Genomic DNA, 21,102 nt, shown 5'->3' on the forward strand with positions numbered 1-21,102 from the left:
GTAGGTTATTCTCTTTTGGGATAATCTGGCAGCAATTTGGAGCAGAGGCAGCATGGATGTGTCTGGGTGTCAGGGGTGGGAGCCATAACCCTGTTTCCTGCAAAATCCACTGCTCTGAGTATTCTTCCATGTTACCTATGGGAACTTTGGGGTTATCAGCACTGAGATCCCCCTAAATTAAATCTTTATTTCCATTACTGCATTACTCACAGCTAGGCAGAGCTTAGTGTCTGGAAATTAAAAGACCCACATTATCCCTGGAATATTAACTGTCCTCTTACCCATCCTGGTTGAATCCCATTCCTTTTCTCACTTCAGCCAAACCCAGAGAGGTCTCTGAAAATTGTGAGTTAGTGGTAAGAAAAGAAATTAACAGCTGTCACCTTGGATATGGGCAAAAGATGAGTGAAAAGCAGGAGTCAGGAGCAAGAAAGCTCTCCTGGGAACACAAATCTGTGTGCAAACACATTTACATGAAAAGGAAATTGTCTGACAGGGGCAGCCACAATTATTCCAAATCTCATGCCAGATCACTGTTTCCTCATTATGTTTCTCTGTACATTAGGGCTGTGTCTGTGAGATGCACTCTGAACTGCACATTGAAGAAAAGCCCTGCTGCTGGAAGAGCCACAATTCATTTACTAACAGCCCCTGTTGCTGTGCTTCAATAATGCAATCATTTTCTCTGTGTCCCAACCATATGATTATTCTTGTTGTGTAGGAAATTTAAGTCCAAGGAATGTCAGATCAAATATAAAAGCCTAGTGCTTACCCATAGTTTTTATTCAATTAAGTAGCCATTACAGAGCTCATGCTGTTTCAAATGACATAATGCAGAACACAAATGCAGTCTTTTATTACAAATATATGTTCATCTAAACAAAATGGCACCAAAACAATCCAAAGCCATTACAATTTTTAGATTATTATGCTTAGGCTATCATTATATGGTGAGCAGTTGCTGTGAAAGACGAGTGGGGGAACTGGGGCCTCCACAAACCACACTCTGAGCACAGCAGCACTGTTATTTGAGGTTTATTTGTGAAATTCTGAAATGCAGAGGAACAGTGCAGATAGAAAAATAAACAATGAAAGCACTGAGCTGACTTTGCAGGTGATGAGTGGGAAAGTCATGCCTAGGACCTGACATAGAAAGAGACGCCACAGGCAGGGTCTGGCTGTTCCCCCCAAAAATTAATTCTAAAATCTTCTCTGTGCCTTCCTCCCCAGCCTCAAGCAGCTCACAAATGATGTTTGCACATGCTTTCTTCTCTGCCCACAGGATTTCTCCTGCTCAGCATCCCTGAGGGCTCCCTGTAGCCAGCACAGGGCCAGAACTTTTTGCACCATCTCCAAAATGATGCCCAGCACCCCAAGTGCCTGAACCTGTAGAAGGTTTTCCCTTTTCCTTTGTAATCCCCCAGCTCTGCATCTCTCCAGCACTGCTGCCCTGATGGGCTCCTTGGGAAAGCCATGAGGCCCCTCCTTCCCTCTGTTCCTGCCCCTGCTCTGGATTTCTGTTTAAATGTGATTAATGATGCATTTATCCATTGCCCTGGTGATCAAACACTCCTGTGGAAGGTGGGAGAGGAAGGAAAAGAATCCCCTGGGCAGAGCTGGGAATGACCCCTGGATCTGTGCCCCTGAAGGGGTGCAAGGCTGGCAAGCTGTCACCACTCACCTCCCCACTTCAGACACGTTGTAGCTGATTTTTGTCGATCCAAACCTGGGCTAACTCACCAATAAAGGGGCTCAAAGCTGAATACAGAACAGTGCAAATGGACACAGGAAGCCTGGTATGATTTACTCCTCAAACACTGAAAATAATATGGAAAGAGAGAGATGGCACAGAAACAGTTGTTGATTATGTAGAGACTGAAAAACCACATGAAGAAATAGGGTTTAGACGGTCAGTTTCTATTTTTACAGACAAAAATCAATCCCAAATTTCCAAAGGTATTTTGTGTCTGGTTTATTATTTTCTTTCCATAACAGTCAACGTGGTCCAAGATCTCTGAATGTTATCATGCAAAGAGGAAGGACAGGCAAAATTTCCCCACTCAAACCACTTCATTGACACACTTGCAAGACAAAAATAAACTGTTCCCTGCTTCCTACACCCCTCATGCCAGCTTCTGTCTGCAACTTTTTTCTTTTTTATTTACTTTCAACTCATTACAAGAAAGTAATTTTATTTTTACATTTTGCTGGCAGCTGGAAGTCTCCAAATGAGGGAAGCAGGGCTGAGATGCATCTATCTCATCCCTCAGCAAAAATCCCTGCACATACGGTGCTGTTATGACTCTGAGCTTTAGGTGGAGAGGGAAACAGGCATCTGGGCTGGGTTCATTTGTAACGCTGCACTTGCTGGATTAATATGGAAAGACAGATGAAGGCAGACACTTTAATTACTTCACCCTAACTTTTTATTACAACATCAAGTAAAATGGTGAGTTACAGAGGATAATGGGCGTGAAACATCTGGGATGAAGTCGCACACAAGCTCATGGGTTGTTATCTGCCAATGGGGTTTTAAATATTGATAATTTCTGTACATGCATCTTTGTGTTATTTCTGATCTTGATAAATCATCTCAGGATTACTTTGTTTTGAGCTGTGAGGTAGCTACTAGGACTGGGAGCCAGCTTTTTTCTTCTGGAATTTTCTGAACTGGGACTGTATCGCCACGGCCGCCCGCTCTGTCTCTGGCGCGTCCATGTCTATGTCAAACTCCTCTTGGACCTTCTTTTGCCCATCTGCTCAAAGGAAACACAACAAAAAACATCAACAGCTTTTTCACACAGGGATGATCACTGAACAACACAGGTGGAAAATTCTGCTGCTTTCTCCTTCTTCCTAAAGATCCTTATTAAATACTGAGGTAAAAGCCCGTTATCTCTTAACCATATCTCAATTTTCAGACCAAGGAAAAGGCATCAATAGACACAGACATGGAAAGGGGGAGCAGATTCAGGGAAAAAACCTGGCACAAGTTACATCAAACCCCTCCCAGTGACAGAGTTTGGGGAGGTTGGGCACTGAGGAGCAACATCCAAAGGGTGCTCAGCACTCATCCAGCATCTGGGCAAGTCCTCACAGCCCAGGAACGACTCTGTGCCCCCCAGCAGGGAGAACTTAAAGTTCCTTTCCAACCTAAATTATTCTACGTTTACTCTAAAAAAAGAGGCAGATTAAAATATTTTAAAGTAGAGGCATTAAGACCCTGTTCTTATCACACCTCCAACATGAGAGGAAGAGATAATACTTCCTTTCCTAAGGCTGATTTCCATCCTTTCCCCTCGTTTCCTGCCCCATCCCTTCCAACACGCACATCCCTTCCCCTCTGAATCATTTATGTCCAATCTCTCCACCACTGTGCTGCTTCCCTCACTTCTCTCCAGGCTCTGCTCTTGTCTTTCATCCTCAATCCTTGGCTCTTTGCCTTCCTTTATTCCCAGGCCCCAGCTTTCCCTTCAGCTGCATTCGGCCTCCACGTGGCCAACCCAGCTGACTCTGCTGAATTTTCCTTCACCCACCTACAAGTTAAAAGTGCAGCCCTGGGAAAATTCCTGCCCTGGTTGCAGAGATAACCCTGAACTGCCTGGACTGAGCTGGTGGGAGCACGTTTGCCCCACTAACCTTGTCACAGCATTGAGTTTTTCACCATAAACTGGTTTGTTAAACTCACTGATGCCACTCTTGTGTGCCAGCCTGCAGTGCACGTCACACCAGGAGTCTGCAGGGAGCTCTGCTTGGGGGAATTCACCCATTTTGAACCACTTTGCTCTTAATTCTTGACATTATTACCTCCAGGATGCTCATCTCCAAGTACGGTTAATGCAAATAAAGGCAATTTATTTTAATTTTCATATTAAAATGATGAAAATAAACTTATCCCCCTTATAGTCTCTGTCCTGCACACTAGAAAACAGGGATGCCATTCCATGGTTTTAGCATCAGTCCTACAGGATTTCTTGCCTTTACGTCTTGTTCTTACCCAAAACTCAGCTTTTGTGTCCATTTTCTACAGACCACTCTAAACAGAAGAAGCATTTAAAGGGAAGGTTTTGCAATATCCCATATTGATTTTATTTTAACTACAGTAATCAAATAAATGTAGCTATGCTAATGTAAGACAAATGTTCACTTGGTATTTTGTTTTATTTAGAAAACATTTAAGAAGAAAGATGAAAATGGAAGAAGAAAGAGAAAATCTGGATTAAAAAAGAACAGCTTGAGAGCTCACCAAATTTTATTACACAGGCTAATGAAAAGCTAAGCTATCAAAACAAAGACTTGTGTGGAACAAAATCAATCCATTAACTTTATGTCATTAAATCACAGAATCATGTCATTAAATCTGAGAATCTGCATGGTTTGTGTAGCTATTCAAGCAATGCAACCACCCTGAGTACAGAAATACAATTATAGTTTATCTTGCGTGGGGAAGGGACGTGAAGGTCGGAAATGACACAGCCAAGGAGAAACTGGAACTGATTTTCATTTGGTATTTATGGGTTAAAGGCAACCTAACAGTAAAAGTGGAGTCTGTCCATGGATTTTAGCCTTTCAGAGGAATAATTGCTGTCCTTTGGAAATGCCAGTTGGGAAAACCAGATGGGTGGATGAACAGACACAATTGGGTCTGTACCTCTTGAAGAAATCTGGCCTGTACAGCTCATTTCCTATTACAGCCAAGTTTTAGCACTATCTTAACTTGCAACAGTGACTCAGCAATCTCACATTAACACTTAAGAAAATGCAGCATTTAGTGAAATTTGTCTCTAAATTTCCAGGACACTTAAATCTTTGCTTGATGCCATCATCACTGCTTTAAAATCAACTGTAATAAATAATTCACAGTATCTTAAGGTCTAACTTCCTTTTATTTAACCTGCAGTTGTTGACATCGAAATCAAAATTCCACACGAGCTCTTCTCTATTTCTATTTTCCTGTCACCACTAAGAAATGCTAGGACAAGAAGTTTTCAGCCGTGACTTAGACTTGTAATTAAGAAATCAGAAGTGTTCAAATGGGCCAAGATATTTATATGAATAAAGGAGAAATTCATAATTAGCAGATGTTAGGGAAATACAATGATTACACATATATGCATAATATATATTACAAAACAACATGTGCATTATCTGTGTAAGTAATGTAATATAATGGACATTTCTGTATAATTTTATTTCTCCCTATGCCCATATTTCACTATTTTTATACATGGATGGTCCATCCACATTTGCATACATAGAGAATATATAATAATATATAATTGCACAGACACATTTGCTTAAAGAGTTAGTTTAAGTACATATAGTTAATATAGTTTAAGTCCCATATTAAACTGAAAAGAGCTGGATTGGGTATTTCCCAAATTTTGGGAGTGGATTTTCTTGGAGTTCTCCCCAAACCATTTCCTATTGATATCTGTCACAACACAGACACTTTACCAGATGGACTGTCAGTCTGGGGAGAAAATTCAGTGGGGTGCCAGCTTGGGCTTTGTCTAAGGGAATAAAAGTTTAGCTTTTACCTTGAGCTGCTTCCCTAAAAGCAGCCTTGTGATTTAAAAAGTATCACACCCTGCAAACAACATGGTTTTACTGGTTGGGAGCAGGAGTTCCAACTCCTTTGTGACAGGGGAGCTGCAACCTGGTGATCTTTAAGGTCCCTTCCAACCCACACCATTCTGTGATTCTACAAATTAAGAATTAACCAATTGATTACAATGGAAACCCAGTCTGGGCTCAGGAACTGCAGAGATTTGAAATCACCTCAGTGCACTGATGAAAAGATTAAAGCCTTTTTGCACCCTTCCTACTCCATATCCACCCATGGCACAGTGACTTTTACCTGTCAGTAGTTGTTCACATATCTCAGGCGTGCAGGCTGTTGGATTTGAGTCCTCAAATCATTAAATTTCTGCAGAGAGCTGAAAGCAAGCCTGTAGAAATGCTCCTCTTTCATGCCCTCCTGGTTTTCCTTTCACAAGGGATAATTACCTTGGAAATGGTCTGAAAACCCAGGAAATTCCTGCTCTCAGCAGGCCACAGCACAGGTAAGCACTGGCACAGGTTTTACTCCTGGATTTGATTTTTCCATTCCTGCTGGTGGGGGCCAACCATTCTGATAGCAAACCACGTTCCCAAGCTGCCTTGATGTGGCAATAAAGGTGCATCAGGATTCCATCCCCACCCTCTGCCACACACAACCTTTTGTTGGTATCTTCACTTTCTAAATTAAATGATGATTCCTTCCACGTGGGTATCTGAGGATACCTGAACTACACCCACCCCCAGGAGAAAACCAGGGGAAAAAAACCCCAAAACTGTTGTCAGCAGACTTAAAACTCCTGAACTTCTTGTGATTTTACAGGATTCAGAGATGGTTGATAAGCCCTGGCCTGCATTTTCTGCTTTCTGAGGGGGACTCTGCTTTTATTAGCACCACAATAAATAAATCCTCCTAACCCTTCCCACTAAACTCAGCTATTGCAAGGCTTTCCCTGAAAGATTTCTTCATACTTTGCTGGCCTCTTCCAAAGACACCCTGACAAACGAGGGGAACTAGTGCCTGTCCCTGCTGGGCCCTGATCACTGCCAGCAGTAGTTGGGCATACCAAAAGATTTGGCATAACCAAAGATTGTTACCCAATGAATTTCCCAAAATCACATTTAACCACGGACTGGCTCTGGTGCCAATTGAGGCAAATCTGATCAGTGGTGGGGAAAACTCCTTGGAGAACTGTTGTATTTGCTGGGAAATGTCCCAAAGAAGGCAGGAATGATGAATCTGACTCCATGTTCTCAGAAGGCTAATTTATTACTTTTTATACTGTATTATATTAAAGAATACTATACTATACAATCTAGAAAGGTTACTTACTAAATGCTAAAAAGATAATAATGAAAACTCCTGACTCTCTCCAGAGTCCTGACACAGCCTGGCCCTGATTGGCCAAAGAGTGAAAACAACTCAGAGCAGAATCCAATGAAACAATCACCTGTGGGTAAACAATCTCCAAACACATTCCACATGAGCAAAACACAGGAGAAGCAAATCAGATAATTATTGCTTTCATTTTTCTCTGAGGCCTTTCAGCTTCCCAGGAGAAAAATCCTGGGTAAAGGGATTTTTTCAGAGAATGTGAATGCCACAGAAAACAACATGAAGTGCCTGCTGAAAAGGGGCTCCCCACACCCCAGCACCACCACACTGCAGGGCTGAAGGGACACAATTTATAGGGCACAGGTTTTCCCTCACCACAGGCAGCACTCATCCCAGCAGGAGAGCCTGAAGCAGCAGCTAATGAGCTGCTTTCCAAGTCTCCCATCATCTTGCACTGCTGCAGCTGAAGAAAGATCTGTGTTTTCCTTTTCCAGATGAAACAGCATTAGAATGCTGTTGCCATGATCTGCTAGAGTGCCCTGTGATCCATGGCAAACACTGGATGAAGCTGAAGGAAAACAACAAAATCTTACACATAAATCTACCCATCAAACTCTGAAGAAATGTGGTGCAAATGTAATTATTCACAGTGTAAATGTGCCTCCAGCTATTTCTTTCATTTACTTTTCAGCTATGAAGCAAAATGAATTGTGATAATGCTGGGAAAAGGAAACATTGCTTATTCCATATGGGCCAAAAGTTTCAAGCAGTCTTTTGTGACATTTGAACACAGCCTGAACAGACCAGTCCTTCCCAAAACTGCTCAGGGAAGGGAAAAGGTTAGTGGGGTGGAAAAGGGGACTCAGTCTTTATTCTCAGAAATTCCCATCTTCCAGATGAAACAGAAATTGCTTGTCACATTCTGGAAAAACATTCAGCATGAAAAATCACATGGGCTGAAGCCTCTCCCTGGCATTTCATGTCTCAGGATCCATCCTCTGCCCCTGCTCACATCTAACAGGAATTATGGGGCCAGACCAAAGATGGAATACACTCATAAAAATACTGCATTTTTCAGAGGCTAAACTGCAGCGTTTGGGAAAAAAGATTCAATGGAGTGTGGGACAGAATCACAGGGCCAGAAGCAGAGTTTGTTTGCCTCAGGCAGGATCATTACCTCCCACTGCTCCAAAGATTTTTCAAGCTGTGACAATCTTTATCCCAAGCTATTACACCAGCCTATCCAATAAGGCAGGACAGCCCCTAATTAAAGAGGAGCAAAAAGGGCAGGAATCACATGGATGCTGACATCCATGTGCAGCATTATCTTTATGTGATGGGAAGAGTCATTTTGTCTGCCCAGACTCCACAGAGCAACCAGCCAGCTGGAGAAAGCATATGGATGCTCAGAGGTGTGGAGGCCACACTTTACTCCTCACAAGGAACAGTTTTAAAAGCCAAGAGGTGATGTTGGCCATTCTTTCCCTTCTCTATCTACTTGAGGGTGAGGAAGTAAATGACTCATTTTTTAGGGGAGTTACAGAATCATGGCATGGTTTGGGTTGGAAGAGACCTCAGAGATCATCCAGCTCCACCCCTGCCATGGCAGAGACACCTTCCACTGTCCCAGGCTGCTCCAAGCCCAATGTCCAACCTGCCTTTGGACACTTCCACTTATGGGGCAGCCATAAAACTTCTAGGTAAACTGTTACAGTTCCTCACTAAGCTCACAGTAAATAAATTATTTCTTCTAATATCTAACCTAAACCTTCTCTCTGTCAGTGTGAAGCCGTTCTCCCTTGTACTTGGAATTGTCTCTCTCTTCCCAGCTCCTCCAGGCCCTGCAAGGCCACCCTGAGCTGAGCCCAAAGCTTCTCCTGTGCAGGTGAGCAATGCCAGCTGTGCCAGCCTTTCCTGCCAGCAGAGCTGCTCCATCCCTCTGCCCATCCTGGAGCCTCCTCTGGGCTCTGCAGCAGCTCCAGCTCCTCCCTGGCTGAGCCTGCCCTGGCCCAGCCTGAGGCCGCTCCCTCTGCTCCTGTCCCTGTTCTCTGGAGCAGAGCCCGACCCCCCCGGCTGTGCCCTCCTGGCAGGGACTTGTGCAGAGCCACGAGGGCCCCTGAGCCTCCTTTGCTCCAGCCCCAGCCCCTTCCAGCTCCCTCAGCCCCTGCTGGGGCTCCAGCCCCTGCCCAGCTCCGTTCCCTGCCCTGGACACGCTCCAGCCCCTCCAGGGCTCTCCTGCAGGAGCAGAACTGGGCCCAGCCCTGGAGGGGCCTCTCAGAGCCAGCACAGAGGGACAATCCCTGCCCTGCTCCTGCTGCACACACAATTCCCCATCCAGCCCAGCTGCCAGGGGCCTTCCTGGACACAAAGATTCAGCCTCTTCATTAATAAGCACAGAATTTTTCTCTAATTAGATTAGGAACAACAATAATTGTCCTTCCTGCTCATCAGAGGTGCTGCAGGGTGAGATGTTCAGTTTGTGACAACGACTCCATCCTTAAAGCTGTTCCTGTTTTGTCACTCCAAAAGGAACCCAGAACTTCCAGGGCTGCCTTCCAGAGTCCAGGGCTCCCTGTTGGGTTTGTCAGGAGAGAGGCACTTGATGGCTGGGAATTACAGCTTTACACAAGGGGGTTTTGTTTTCAGGTTTTTGAAGGTGGAAAATGCTGGGGAAATGCAAAGTCCATAAAGGAACCATCTCTGAAACTGAAAAGCAACCCCTGGAGCTCAGCAGTCTCCTGACACTTCAAAAGCTCCATGTGGAAAAAAAAAATAAAGGTTATCATTAATGATAGACTAAATGTAACATCTATTTTTATCTCTACTACACCAATTGGCCCCAGAATATCACTCAAAGCTAGCCAGAAATAATTAATATCATTTGATTCATCTGTAAATTACAATTTGGTATAAAGAACATGACCTTATTAGGCAAGCAGAATCTTTTATTTTTCAAATTGACCTTTACTTTCAGAATATGGTGTTGCTATCTCAAACTCGAAAAATTAGTTTTGCTGCAAAAAATAATGGTTGTTCTTCTATAATTTTAAAAATGTTATTTCAGCATGAGGTTTTGAAATGTCTGATTAATCTTTTTTTTTTCCTAGTTGTAATAATGTTGGAGAACAGGAATATTATTTCTGACATAAGATAAATGAAGTAGCATAAAAAATATGTACATTGGGGTAATATAATGGAACAGAAAGGAATAGCAATAAAATTCAGTTTACAGAAATTGCATTCTCTAGATTGTAGCCAACTACAGATGAATTGATTTTGCTCAACAATTAATATAGAGACAAATATTGTTTTTCCTTAAATGCTAATACTGTTTAAGCAATTATTCCTCATCTTCAAAGTAATTAATGGATCACTGCCAGCCTTTTAAAATGGTTTACAAACACATAACTGATGCACAGATAGGTACATAATTCATGGGAGGCATTCTGGGAATGAAACCAGAGGCCCTAATTCACATTCCCACACGGATATCAAACTTTTTGCAAGTTTAACTGAGAACCTATCAAACAAAACCAGCCTGTTTTCAGCTCTTAATCTCATCTCTTACCAGCTAAAGCTGTGTCTGAGGGTGCTAAGCTGGCAAATTCAGTGGCAGCTCTGGGAACCGAAGGGAAATGGTGCTGGGGATCAAGTGCTGGCACTGACGCAAATCACAGAATTTCCTGAGCTGGAAGGGACCCCAAGGAGCACAGAGTGCAGTTCCTGTCTGATCCCTGTGTTCCTGCAGAATGATGTCCCATCTGTCAGGGTACCTGTCACCAATTCCCCGACTTCTGGGACTCTGGCTGGGGCCAGAGAGACCCTCCTGGAGTGGTCTTGTGTCAGGAAAGAGAGACACACTGGATCTCTGCAGTCTTCAGGTTCTTGTTTATTGTTATCTTATCTAAAGTTTTGCATGCTGCCCACACCAGGCTCAGCACGCTGGAAAAGCCCCACAAAAATTGGCCAACAATCTCTTGTTCCAAGGTCTTTTAAGACTAAACTATCCAATGAAGAACTGGCACCTGGATTATTTTCCCTCTTACCCCAATAACTGATCCCAAAGAGCTGCAATGGGGCTTTTTCTGCCCAATTACAAAATGCCACCCAAACCCATGGAGAAGGAGGAAGAAGCAGCATGAAGAACAAACCCAGGACAACACCCTGTGCCCTCCATCTTGCTTCCATCCACAACACACTAAAAACCCCAAACCCTCAATTTCTCACCAAGTGATGCACCTACACTGCTCTCTATAATCTGTTTCACACTTTTGTGGATTCTGGTCTACCCTGAAGTCTGGGAAACTTTCTCCATGGATAAGGGTCAGAGTCAGTGCTGCCCTGGGGGTCAGGGCACCCCAGAGCAGACACAGAAATATTCCCTGTGCCCTGGGTTTCCACACCCACCAGCAGGGATAACACACCCAGCCCTAACTCAGCCTCTCCTACAGGTCAGGATGCCAAAATCCTCCTCACAAATTCAGCCCAGAATTGTGAGAGTCTCATTCTGCAGCTGCCCAAGGCTCCAGCCAAGTTTGAAATAGGAATTGTTACAATGTGGTTTTAATTTCCTCAGCCATTTCCAGGTCTCATTTCCCAGTTAAACACTGTGCCTTTAACCATCTTTGCTGTGGAGGGAGCTGCATTTCAGCAGTGCATGAAGCGAGCTGCCCTCCTGACTGGCTCCTCCACTGCTTGATTAATATATGATCAGTTATTTCCCTATTATGGTAGCATGCAGGCGCTCCCAGCCCGAGCTGGGAGCCCTAATGTGGTTACAAATGCAGAACAATAAATTCTTTCCCCTCCACCACCCCTCAGTGCTCTGACCTTTGCAAAAGTGTCTTCAGCAGTAACGTTTAAAATAACAACGGGAGAACTTCCTCAGGGCTACCTCGACACCAGCACATTATCCAAGGCCCCAGCACAGCTCAGGCATCATCCACAGCTTCCCTGAATATCTGAGAGCATGGCTGGGATTGTTCCAGACAGACTCTGCCAAGGGACTGTGGCAGCAAAGGATGGGACCCCCGAGTTCAGCCCTTTTGATTCACCTTTGCATCAAAACCATAGAAAAGAGAGAGCCATAGAAAAGGCTCTCAACCCATTTTGTTTTCTAAGAGGGATGTTGCCCCCAGCACTGTGGAAGCCCAGGGCACTGGGAACATTTCTGTGTCTGCTCTGGGGTGCCCTGACCCCCAGGGCAGCACTGACTCTGACCCTCATCCATGGAGAAAGTTTCCCAGACTTCAAGATAGACCAGAATCCACAAAAGTGAGAAATAGATTATAGAGAGCAGTGTAGGTGTATCACTTGGTGAGACATTGAGGTTTGGGGATTTTTAGTATGTTGTGGATGGAAGCAAGATGGAGGGCACAGGGTGTTGTCCTGGGTTTCTTCTTCATGCTTCTTCTTCCTTCTTCTCCATGGGTTTGGGTGGCATTTTGTAATTGGGCAGAAAAGTCCCCATTGCAGCTCTTTGGGATCAGTTATTGGGGTAAAAGGGAAAATAATCCAGGTGTCAGTTCTTCATTGGATAGTTCAGTCTTAAAAGCCCTTGGAACAAGAGATTGTTGCCATTTTGTGCCTTCTAATGAAAAGCTGCAGAACTCACAGCAGTGAGACTGTTTTACTGATCAGAAATAATAAACACCTGAGTGTGAACATGAAACACCATCTCAAGTGCCTTCAATCCAGACCCAGAGAAACCCACAGCTGGTACCCCCACACAGCACTTCCAAACCCTTTCCTGCTCCAGACTGCAGAGGAACTGCTTCAGAATGAGCTGGCACTCACTGCTAATTGTGGGATGACCGATGATACCTGAGGGCACTCACCAGGAAAACACAGAACCAGAGGATTTTATCTTCCAGTGTGGCACTGCCTCCCTCAGCTTTGCTTTCCAGGGATGCTCCCTCAGGAGCAGCTGGGGAAGGAGCTCGGAGAAGTGGCAGCTATCACAACATGCCACCCAGGAGTGGCAGGAAAGGGGGATCAAACCCCTGCCTGCCAAAGTGACAGCAGCTGGGGAAGGTGGCACGGGTTACAGAGCAAAACCTGTCAGTCACACAAAGGAGAGGAATCAATCAAAAGAGCCGTGCTATGGAGTCAGAAGATGGTTTTTTCCATGCACAAAGAAGAGTGAGGCTTTGCCCTGCTCATCTTCAAAGTGGAAAATAAAGGCGTTTTTTGGAGTCACTGCATACCAGCATATCTGTTAGCAACTAATGAGAGGCTATTTTAAGTTTACAGGGTGATTTTAATAAAAACTACTTTATCAGCACTTGGAAAGTCTCAGTGAGAAAATACTCTCCTCTTGTAAAATCTATCACAGCTTTTAATTACAAATGACTTAATCCCACTCAGAGGTAAAGTACAGGAATTGAGCTTTGCCATTCAATATCACATTCTGAAGCAAAGGAGATATTGCAGAGAAATTCTTCCCTTCTTCTCAGAGAAATTCTGCAGGGTGAGCAGGCCCTGGCACAGGTTGGCAGAGCAGCTGTGGCTGCCCCTGGATCCCTGGAAATGTCAAGGGCATGTTGGATATTGGGGCTTGGAGCATCCTGGGATAGTGGATATCCATTCCTATGGAAGAGGTGGTTGGAAGATGAGCTTGAAGAACCCTTCCAGTCCAAACTATTCTATGATTTTATTTCAGTATCTTCTAAGCCTTGTAAACATTATCAATAAGAAACACTCTACTGCACAGATTAAGTGCAAGAAACAAACAACTTTAATAATGACCAAGCAGTGCAGCTTTTATTTGCACAAATATGAGTATGCTATTTATTTATTAAATAAATTAATAAATTAAATAATTTATCCTATTGCTCAGGATGCAATAGGATAAAGTAATTTAGCACAATCACACACACACAAAAAAAGCCACTGCTTTAACACATGTACCATGTTTTTTTAACATCTTGCACTACCTGCCAGTTTGGGGATGCTTGTGGAGGCAACTAGTCAATAATTGGGTAGAAGTGGAGCTTGTGAGGTTCAAAATGCCTAAGGAAGTACCTGGAGTCTTTTAGTGACAGAACAGAATTGTCAGAGGGTAAAAACACACTGGGATGACCAAACCTGCTCTAAGAGATTCCTTTAGGAGAGCATTTGGCAAAAGGAAGTTTGTCACCCCTCCTTAAAACCAAACTCATCCCTTCAGGAGAGCCCCAGAGATGTGATGAATGTAAAATCCAGAGCAGCTCCAAGGTAGTTCAGCCTGAGCAAAGACCAGGAAACTCTGATGGACATCAATTTACCATGAAACCTGGCCTGCCACTGGCTCTCACATGCTCCTGCATCACTTGGCTTTGCCACTTCACTCCAGCATCCACAAGCTCAGCCAGAGTGCCAGATAGATTCAGTCTGACCAGAAGTTTTACTGACTGCTCCACAGAATGAAATTTTCTCACAAAAGGTACAGAATTTTAACATCTCTGACTCCTGAAAGCAGTCACCCAGCTGTAGTTTTCCACCATAAAGCAAAGAAATCCTGTTGCAGGAGGGTTGGATCTAGGAAATTTCCACTGTTTTCTTTTGCTTGGGCTGTTACCCGAACAGAATCATTAATTTGAGTTTACATGTCTCCACTGAACACAAAGAGCCACAGTCTCTGTTTATTTCCCCTGCAGGCTGGCTTGCTTAACTTTCTTAGGAAGAGAGGAGGGGCTGCTCAGGAAAATGTAGGATAACACTGAAACAGCAGCACAGGGGAGATAAATGAAGATCCAGTGGCAATGTGGCTCTGAAAGAGGATGAGAAGGAATTAAATGCTGCAGGGTACTGTGAGTGTGTTCCAGTGTGTTCCAGGCTGTCTTGCCCAAGAGCCACTTGGAAAGCCAGGTTACATGTTCTGCAGAAGCTCATTAGGCCAAATATTTCAAAACCAGATTCTAGGTAAAAAGATCTGGCCAATTTCTAGGAGGGGGAAAAAAATCCTTATTCTAACTTAGAACTATGGAATCATTTAGGTTGGAAAAGATCTTTGAGATCTATAAATGAAGCCAAACTTGCAGGTGTTTAGCAATGGAGAAAAGCAAGGATTCCAAGGGTGCAACTCCAATATTTTTGGACAGCATGAATCTCACCCTTGAATCCCTTCCTATACTGCTTAATTCTCCATTAGTGTTAAAGGCAGCTCAGAGGGACTGGTTCAGATGTAGGCATTGTTCTCTAAATGAGTTACACTGCCTGAGCCTGAGTGCTGCCTGGACTACACACTGTAGAATTTCAGATGAACACACTTATCTGCTATTTCATGAGAAATTCTTTCTCACCAAATGAATTATTTAGCCCTCATAAAAACTACTACACTGAAACTGCAGCAGCTAAGAAATCTTGTTTGCTCCAGGAAGGAAGAAAATAAAATAAAGGTAGGCACACCTTCTCCCACAACTCCAGCTGAGTGCTCTGATCCCATGGGATGGAGAAGAAGAGAACAGCTCACCTTCAGCAGAGGGTCAGAGTGAACATTTGTTCCCTCTGCTGAGATGGCCAGGGAAGCTGCCAGTTGTGGAGCTGATCTGGATCCTCTCATGCTCCCTCAGGAGCTGACTGAACACTGTGCATACACTTTTCTTTTTATAGAAATATAGTTGAACAGACAAAAAAAAACTGTATCAGCACCCTCACTCTCCTTTCAATTTAATTCAGAGATAGTGAATTTTTGTGTACACTGTGTGCCTTTATGTGTACATCAATAAGACTCCTTCTATACCTCTAATAAGGGATTACAGCTAACACCACACAAGCAATATCAAATGCTTCATGTGAACAAGCAGCCAGATGACAATTTCTGAGAGAGCTGTAATTGAATTCAGCAGCTACAGCAAACACCAAACCTGTGCTCTGCTGCTTAGCTAAAGAGAGCCAGGGGATGGCTGCTGCCATCCTGGAGGGTGGAGGTGCTCCAAGGAACCTTCCTGAACCAAGGAACCTTCCTTGAACCAAGGAACCCTGCTGAACCAAGGAACCCTGCTGAACCAAGGAACCCTCCTGAACCAAGGAACCGTGCTGAACCAAGGAACCCTCCTGAACCAAGGAACCCTGCTGAACCAAGGAACCCTGCTGAACCAAGGAACCCTGCTGAACCAAGGAACCGTGCTGAACCAAGGAACCCTGCTGAACCAAGGAACCCTGCTGAACCAAGGAACCTTCCTGAACCAAGGAACCCTCCTGAACCAAGGAACCGTGCTGAACCAAGGAACCCTGCTGAACCAAGGAACCCTGCTGAACCAAGGAACCCTGCTGAACCAAGGAACCCTGCTGAACCAAGGAACCTTCCTGAACCAAGGAACCCTGCTGAACCAAGGAACACCAAACCTGTGCTCTGCTGCTTAGCTAAAAGTGAGCCAGGGGATGGCTGCTGCCATCCTGGAGGGTGGAGGTGCTCCAAGGAACCCTGCATAACCAAGGAACCTTGCTGAACCAAGGAACCTTCCTGAACCAAGGAACCTTGCTGAACCCAGCCTGTGGCCAAGGCAGCCAAAACAGCCCTGAGAATGCAGGAGGAATAAAATGTGGGTGTCAGATGTGCTGGGTGGCCATCTGTAGAGGACAAGAACACTTTATAAGGTATTCCCATGATGCTCATGGCTGATCCAAGCCAAGGAACACTGATATCACACTGGGATCTGCAAGCAGAGCTCAGGAAACCACAGTGAGCACCTCCCTGTGCAGCTCCCCAACATGGTGCACTCAACAGAGAGCTCTGATTTCACAGCACAGTTACACTCACATGTTCCTTCCATGCCAAAGCACACAAAGTTACTGCTTCATCATTCCTTAATGGAAGAAATCCAGCCCCGCCACACATCCTTGCCATGTTTTCCTCTTTTCCCACCCCTACTGTGGAAACTGATGCTGAGGTGGACACGACTCTTGGCTCTGATGCAGAACTGGAGCACAGCTCTGCTCTTCCACTAATTTCTTGTCCCAGAGTAATAAAAAAGACCTTATTGTCACATAGGACAATTTACTGTTTAGCATAAGGGAGTAAAAAATGGCAGTGAGCAGACCCTAAAAAAGAGGGGGGATGAATCCAGAAGGACAAGGTGTCCTCCTGAGCAGCCCTTTCACTACCCAAAGGCAGTTCTGCCCAGGGAGGCTGAAGCCTGGAATTGTAACGAGTCAATACCAAAGCTCTGTGGGATTTCTTGTCCCTGCCTTGAGCCTCTGTGTTTATTGAGTGAGGACTGATGGTTGTAAGGTAATGTAATTTTCCAAGCCTTTCCAAAGCAGCAAAGATAATGAGCAAGGTCGGGCTCCAAAGCCACTAGACAGTACTTCAAATCCTACTTCTGCTTTTTTTTTTTTTCCCCTTTCCCCCACCTCATAAAAAAACAGAATTCCAAACCTTCTAGGTCCTAGGCACTGACTCAGCAACATCCTCTTTTGAACTCAGTGCTATTCCAGAAAAGGGTGGAGGGTTGTTCTCCCCCAAGAGTGCAGCTCTGTGTTCTGACAAGCATCTGACTCAAGTGTAGATCATTAATGCTGCCTTGCAGTGGGCTTATTCTCAGGTGTGTAGCAAGGAGGAGTATCCACCTTTTTATAGCCTGTGTATTGATTAATCACACCCACACTCCTTTTTATTTTATTTTTTTTTATGTGGGTAAAAGCAAGCATGTTTTTCCAATAAAAGAAAGAGAAAGCAGGTCCATATTCCGAGCTCTGCATCTACATCAGGAGGTTATGGAGCAGGGAAGTGAAAATGGTCTCATTATCCTGACAGATGGTGCACTTCACAAACCCACACAGAACACTGAGGACACAAAGGAAGGTTGTACGTGCTGGGAGTGTGGTGCATTTCTGAGCTGCCAGACAAGTGCTGTGTGAGGTACCACACTGGCCCTCCAGCCTTGCTGCCTTCCAGCCCTCAGAGCTGGAACAAATCCCTTTTGTCATCCTCTGCCTCCTTTCCTTCTGTCCCCCCTTTTAATCCTCCCATCAAAGAAAGATTCCTCTGTAACTTCAATTTTTTTTTTCAATGCAAAAACATGTAAAGGCAAAACAAAAAGCAAGTTTTATTAATATGAGCTGTCTAGAAGAAAATGAGGCTTCCTATTAATCTTATCTTGGTTTTCACCTCACTAAGTTTTCACCTGGTGCCTTTTAACAACGCCTATTTAAAATCAATTTTATCAGGAGGGGTGGCCATTGATTCAGCTAAGTGCTGCAATTGCAATTAGAAAGTTATTAAACCCTGTGCCAGATAGACTAATTGACATGAAAATCTGACTGAGGCCAGGGGATAAAGGTTCCCCTCCTGCTTCAGCTCTAAGTTTATTGCACACATAAAGCTATCTTAAAAGAACATTCAGGTTACAAAGTTGAACACGAGAAAGTTAATAAATGACAAAAAGAACTGATACCATTAGGCAAAATGAACTGAATCACTGAGTGGGCAACTTGAATTTTTGACATTGAAACTTCCATGGTCTTAGGAGCACAGTGTTTCCTAGATTTAAAGCACAAAAAATGCATTTTGATGCAACATATGGACAGCCACATGGCTCCTCAGCACTGCTGCTTGGAACTGTTAAATCAACACCAGTTTTAATGGAGTAACTGGCAGGGGTGGGAGGCTGCTGTCCTGTTCCTGAATCAGCAGCAAAGGCAATGACCTTGACTATTTTTTGGGTGGGATTCATGAAGCTGTCAGGAAAGGAACAATGAGAAAGCTCTGATGCCCTCAGATGTGGTGGCTGCTCCTGCTCCACCTCGTCCATCCCAGCTCTGCCCCAGCCCTGATGGTCACCACAGCCCCCAGCGATCCCCAACAATGCTGTGTCATTATTTGGATGTTCCTGCTCCCCAAAACTGCTCCAGGACATTCCCTAACATCAGAATTCCAGCCCGGCCAGTCCATATTCCTCCCAGCCTGTCACCATGATATTTTATGAAAAATCCCTTCACCAGGATTTCTTCTCCTGGCAAGATGAGAAGCCTCAGCTTCTCCATGTTTTGCTCCTCTGGAATGTGATTTGGAGAACTGTTTAACCCAGCATGTGAATTGTTTTTAATTAATGGCCAATCACAGCCAGCTGTGTCAGACTCTCTGAGTGTCACAGGTTTTATTATAATTCTTTTCTAGCTTTCTGATGTATCCTTTCTCTTTATTTAGTACAGGTATAGCATATAATTTCATATAATTTCATATAATTTCATATAATTTCATATAATTTCATATAATATAATATAATATAATATAATATAATATAATATAATATAATATAATATAATATAATATAATATAATATAATATCATGGTGACACAGCCAGTCCATATTCCTCCCTCCCAGTCCTGTTTCCCACCCCAAAAATACCAAATCCTGCCTAATCCTCTGTGGTTCCACCTTCCTGAGGAGCCCCTAATTAACTCCTTTGTCATCCCATCCTTTTTACCTGCCTGCTCCAGCTTCTGGGACCCTCTGCTCCCAAGCAAGGAGGAAGATTTTTTTCCTAAGCAATTGTGGTGTTTTGGGAGCACAGAAAGGGCACCACCCTGCCTTTGGCTTCAGCTCCTGACCAAAGCATCACTGAATGTAGCAGCAATCAAGGAAAACTATGATCTCCTTAAGCCTTTCAAAGACAGTGTTGGTTTAATTGCTTTAGTGTTTACTATTTGGCTCAGTGATGTTAAATTTTCACAGAAAAAAAAAGAATTAACTGCTTCACTGAACCCACACAAATGCAGGACTTGTATAAGAGATAGAAAAGTCACATCCCAGATGACAAATCTTACATTTCTGTTCAAAGTGACAAAGGCTCAAAGCAGTCAGACAAAAGGCCACCAGAAATTGTTTTTAATTTCTTGATGTGCTAACATTTTGCTCAAGCCTCATTTTTGGAAAGTACTGGAATGACTTTGCTGAACCCTTCCAAAATAATTCTGCTTGAGGCAAGCAATCAAAATGACAAATTTCTGCCTGAGCAATTGGATTTTGGCAAGGTTGTGTACAACTGAAAAGGGAGCTTTTAACCAGCAGAGTTCAGCAGCTGTTAATCGGCCTTGCCACCAGTCCAGATTGCAATAAACAAAATAAGTGCATGTAATAACAGTGAAGGAATGTAAACCAAATGAAATAAAAGTTACAGATAGCTGGAAAATCTTTAAAAGGGATCAAAATCAGAGAGTGAATGTTACTCTGCTGGTGTTTTTAGAGTTTCCAATGAATTCTTGAAGATTTAAGCACGGGAAAAAAACTGAAAATAGTTGAGTCACTTAAAATGATTACACGGAAGGCAAAAATTAATCTGAGTAGTGCTTTACACATTCTGTGTTGAGGATTTCTCTCAACTTATCTCTGCTACTCAGTTAAAAAATTTTGTAGAAAACATTCTCCCTTGTGTGAATTTAGACCCTGCCAGGCACTTTTTAAGGTCTGCCTGGATTTACAGACATGCCAGCTTGTCAATAAAGCTGATCAGAAAGAACATCAGAGCTGCCACACACGGCTGCCCATCCTCAGATCATCTCCCAGCCCGTGTTTTCTGATCCAGAGAGATCCATTCCTCCTCCCCCTGCTTCTGAGGATTGCAAGGACAAAGGCTTACAAGCATCTGGAAGAAGGACTAAACCTTTCATGCATCTGCTCTGCCTCAGAAAACACGAGCAAGGAAGGACTGAAGCTGGGACTCACATCCCTCACTGCCTCCAAAGTGCTGGCATGGGCAGAATGCACAGGACACAGCACACCCCAGTCCCTGTTCCACTAAACCCCAAATCATTGTCTTTACTGCTCAAATTTTAGAGCTGACTGTAAACAGAACCAATTAATTCTTTTTTTCTCCTCTTTTGCTCAGGAAACTCAATTACTTTGCCTTGCCTTTCCTTTCCTTTCCTTGAAATTTCCTTGAAATTTCCTTTCCTTGAAATTTCCTTGGAATTTCCTTTCCTTTCCTTGAAATTTCCTTTCCTTTCCTTGAAATTTCCTTTCCTTGAAAGTTCCTTGAAATTTCCTTTCCATTCCATTTCCTTTCCTTTCCTTGAAATTTCCTTTCCTTTCTTTGAAATTTCCTTTCCCATTTCCTCTTCTAATTCTGCTACTTTAAAAACGGCTTTGTTTCTTACTTGTGTTTCTCTCCTTCCAGGTGTCTCCTCACCTGGCCCTTGCTTAAACTGAATTTCCTTAATTTCCTTAGTCTAGGGAATTATTTGTGAGACTGGAGAGGAATGAGAAATTTCAGGTGAGGGGTCA

At 43.7% G+C, this 21,102-nt stretch overlaps 1 protein-coding gene across 1 annotated transcript in view; it reads right to left on the reverse strand.

The window, feature by feature from the left end:
- Positions 1 to 762: 762 nt before the first annotated feature.
- The window catches only part of PCP4 (Purkinje cell protein 4), a 57,209-nt gene continuing 36,869 nt past the window's right edge, over positions 763 to 21,102 (reverse strand). Inside the window, exon 3 of the mRNA XM_058825728.1 lies at positions 763 to 2,756. Coding sequence (XP_058681711.1) covers positions 2,629 to 2,756 — 128 coding nt within the window. The 3' untranslated portion in view covers positions 763 to 2,628. The remainder of the gene's footprint in view (positions 2,757 to 21,102) is intronic.

The sequence above is a fragment of the Ammospiza caudacuta genome, chromosome 2, assembly GCF_027887145.1.
Source record: "Ammospiza caudacuta isolate bAmmCau1 chromosome 2, bAmmCau1.pri, whole genome shotgun sequence".
Taxonomy (NCBI): Eukaryota; Metazoa; Chordata; class Aves; order Passeriformes; family Passerellidae; genus Ammospiza; species Ammospiza caudacuta.